The sequence below is a fragment of the Hylaeus anthracinus genome, unplaced genomic scaffold (genome assembly GCF_026225885.1).
Source record: "Hylaeus anthracinus isolate JK02 unplaced genomic scaffold, UHH_iyHylAnth1.0_haploid 9326, whole genome shotgun sequence".
Lineage (NCBI taxonomy): Eukaryota > Metazoa > Arthropoda > Insecta > Hymenoptera > Colletidae > Hylaeus > Hylaeus anthracinus.
In genome coordinates this window covers 1-3,710 of record NW_026535732.1, presented here as the reverse complement: position 1 = coordinate 3,710, position 3,710 = coordinate 1, and the positions used below count along the sequence as shown (strand labels likewise).

Genomic DNA, 3,710 nt, shown 5'->3' with positions numbered 1-3,710 from the left:
TCCACTTTTTCATGTACTTGGCGTAATTTTTTTACTTTTTTGAAGTTTTTTATGGGGATAGATCAGTGACTAGACTATAGTTTGAGCAGTTCATGTATGTATGGTCGAAGGTGGTTCCGGTATTATCCTATAGCAAATTTATTTTTTGAGGGAGAACAAACGTACGCCGTAACATAACCTACCCGAGCATCGTTTAGCATTCTCGAGTGAGTTATTTTAGGTGATAACGTATGCGATAGATATTGTGTGAAAAAATGGGCAAAGCGTGTTGCATTAAAAATTGTAGAAATTCGTCAAAGCTGAATCCGGACGTTAGTTTTCATAAGTAAGTAAAAGTGAAAAAATAATTGCATATTTCATGTAACGAAAAGTTTAGTTTCTTATTATTAAGAGCGTAATTTTGTTTGTTACTAGATTCCCAACAAAACCAGATGAACTTAAAAAATTTGTCGCAGCAATACCTCCAAGCTTGCAGCTGAAAATAACGAAATTCAGTACGATCTGTAGCAAGCACTTTACTCCCGAATCATTCCAGCCCATAATAACTGCAACTGTTCTGCGTCGATTGAAACCACAAGCAGTCCCTACATTGTTTAATTATAATTTCCGTAGCTCAGTTAGTTTGAATTCTACAGTGATGAGTACTCAGTTGTATGAGGTATGTAAATACACAATACGTAATATACTATGTAAATATGTATGCAATAATTATAAATATTTTTTATTTTATAGGTAATAACATGCAAACCTTTAGTTTCACATACTAATAGGGTTTGTGAAAATTCGAGTAATAATTTAGTATATCGAACATCAACAGCTAATGTGTTGTGTCAAACTTCGAGCACTAATATGGTACGTAAGTCTTAAATTTGAATGCTAACGTGTAAAGGTATGCCTGAACCAAAATCCCTTATGTTGTCATAATTTTATTTCTGAAAGCCACATTAAAAATTTAATCTAAATTTTATTGCTCCAGGAAGAAACGAGTACCTCAATGAAAAAGGACGTTGGTGTCCAAACAGAGGATAGGTATTTATCACCATCAGAGGAAGTAATGCAGTTGCGGAACAAAGTTAGAATACTGCAAAAACGATTGCAGCGACGAGAAACCAGATTAAACAGCATGACTAACGTTATTCAACATTTGAAAAAAACTGGTTAGCATAGAGCTTAATGAATAAGAAATACTTGTGCGTTGTATGAGAAATATAGATTAGAGTGAAGAATAGCAAGTTAGCAAGTGAGGAATATGCAAGTTATTAAGACAGAAGAAGTAAATTTCAACAGATATTGCAAGAAATAATGCACAAGAGACAGTAACGTTGCCTTGTAATCCGTGTGTGCACGCATTACCCATATGCTACCTTTATAAAGTGATACTTTTTACCTGTTTACAACAAGAAGAGGAGCATATAACATGATCAACAAAAGAGTAAGTAAAATCCACAATTAAAAGTAGATAGTGTTTACAGTGCGGGTCCTAAGTGCTTGGCTGCCACTGTGCAAATCCATTTTTCGCTGCCCCTTTATTGCGTTAAAATTTGTGAAAATTCAAAAATGTTCATAGTATATAGAATAGGATAAATGAATAATTTCATTTGTAAAATATGTATTGTTTATTTTATTTTAATAATTATTTATAAAGAAAATGACAACAAATAATTTTCAGTGATACATATATCTTTTAATACATTCTAAAATTAAATAACAAAATTTCTGTACCAAATCACGTTCTCAAATTAACTTTTCTGGCTTTTAAAGACGCAAATTCGTCTATTATTTTTGATAAGTCTATACTTTCTGATATTTCATGTTCAATAGAAATAAGTGCAAGAATACTTAGTTTTTCTTGGGACAGCGTAAATCGGAGATAATTTTTAATTATTTTGAGTTTCGAGGAACTTCTTTCACCAGACGCAACAGAAACTGACAGGGTTAAAAAAATTCTCAGTGCAATAGTATAATTGGGGAAACAAGATAACATGTCAGCATCTACGATCTTTTGTAAAACTTAAAAGGGATTGTTTGATAACGATGCATCAGGAAAAATTTCCTGGTACGATATTATTTCATGATATAATTGAATACCTCCAAAATCCCTTTGTAACACATTATTTTGATTTCATCAGAATTTCACATTCAAATTCATACATGATTTCATTAAGGCATAATCATTCATTTTTTTGAAATCATATAAAAAGCTAAACAGAGATTCACATTCGTTTACTAATTCAAACCTTTGATCCAGAGAATTGCTTATGTGATCCAAAAGGATAAAATAAAAATTTATTTTAAAGTGCTGTTTAGGATCTATAACCGAATCAGCTTTGTTTTCGTACAAAAATTGACGTGGTTTTTTTATATGGCGAATTATAGTAATATGGCGCCGTTACTAATGAACATATTAAAACATTCATTGTTTCTTTTTTGAATAATGTAATTTTTTAGATTTTTTAAAGCATGCACACATCCAGCTAAAGTTATTTTTTGCTTTTAAAGCATTTTGCTAACAATATCTATTTTTGAAAGTAAATCGTGCCAAATATTTATAGAACATATAAATTTGAAAGAAGATATCTTTTGTTCCAGTGACAGAGTCATATTTTTTGTTTTTACGTCTTAAGTTGGATCATTCGTTAATTCAGCTAAACTATCAATTATATTCTTCAGATTATGGCTTAATGGTCTTATAGCTTTAATTCTGCTTTCCCGTCTTGTCTCATTAAGACTTTTAAGTGTTAAATTTGTAACGCGTTTCTTTAAAAGAGTCCATCGATATGTGCAAGCAGAAATAAAAAAAATTATTTCCTGAATAATTTCAAAAAAATCAAATATTTCGCCGCTACTATTTGCTGCATCACTTATAACCAAATTCAAAGTGTGAGCATTACAAGGAACAAAAAGTGCTTTTGGATTGATGTCTAAGATGCGCTTTTGAAGGTCAATATTTTTACCTCTCATATTGGATCTGTTGTCGTAACATTGTCCCCTAATATTTTGAACAACTAATTCATAATCTGATAATTTTTTTAATAGGAAGCTGTACAATTCTTCACCAGTACTATTTGTGACGGGATAAAAATCCCCAAAAAACTGTCAACTTTTTTAGTAGTAAAGAGAGGCCGGTTCTAACTCAGGAGCTCCGAGAGGGGAGCGGGGGAGCGGGAACCGAGGAGAGGGGCGAGACGAGCGGCGAGGGGTTGGTAATTATTACCTACGGTCGGTAAGGTAGGATCCAATTATTACATACGGTCGTTAAGGTAGAGGGGGACACCGCCGGTCGGTAATTATCAGTGATCGGTAAAACAGAAAAACGCAAATTTTACATGTAACGAAATAAGCGCGTAAGGGTGGGGGAAACCGTCCTCTTGGCGCGCAGGAGTGGGGGTGTTTTTTCGGACCTCACGGGTTCCCTCTCTCTCGCGCCCAAGCATTTTCACCCTTGCACTTATGCCCTTTTACCCGTGCAAAACGTAAGATTAGAAAAGATGAGGTAATTATCATAGGTAATTATCAGAGCTCGGTAAAAAAGAAGAAGAAGAATATCAATTGTTCGACGTTTGGTAAGTATTATTATCGTTATCAGAGATCGGTACGAAAGAAAAACGCAAATGATACATGTAACGAAATAAGCGCGCACGCTGTAAGGGAGGGGGAAACTATGCTCGTCGTCTTCGCGGGAGGTAAGCGCGCACGCCGTAAGGGGGGGG

The 3,710-nt window shown here is 34.0% G+C and overlaps 1 protein-coding gene across 1 annotated transcript; it reads left to right on the top strand.

The window, feature by feature from the left end:
• The first annotated feature begins 6 nt into the window (after window positions 1-6).
• Window positions 7-1,236, top strand: LOC128896200 (THAP domain-containing protein 1). Its single transcript, XM_054159404.1, has 4 exons — window positions 7-325; window positions 415-658; window positions 733-852; window positions 977-1,236. Exons 1-4 carry the CDS (start codon window positions 255-257, stop codon window positions 1,160-1,162), a joined length of 621 nt encoding a protein of 206 aa, XP_054015379.1. The 5' UTR covers window positions 7-254; the 3' UTR covers window positions 1,163-1,236.
• Window positions 1,237-3,710: the final 2,474 nt, after the last annotated feature.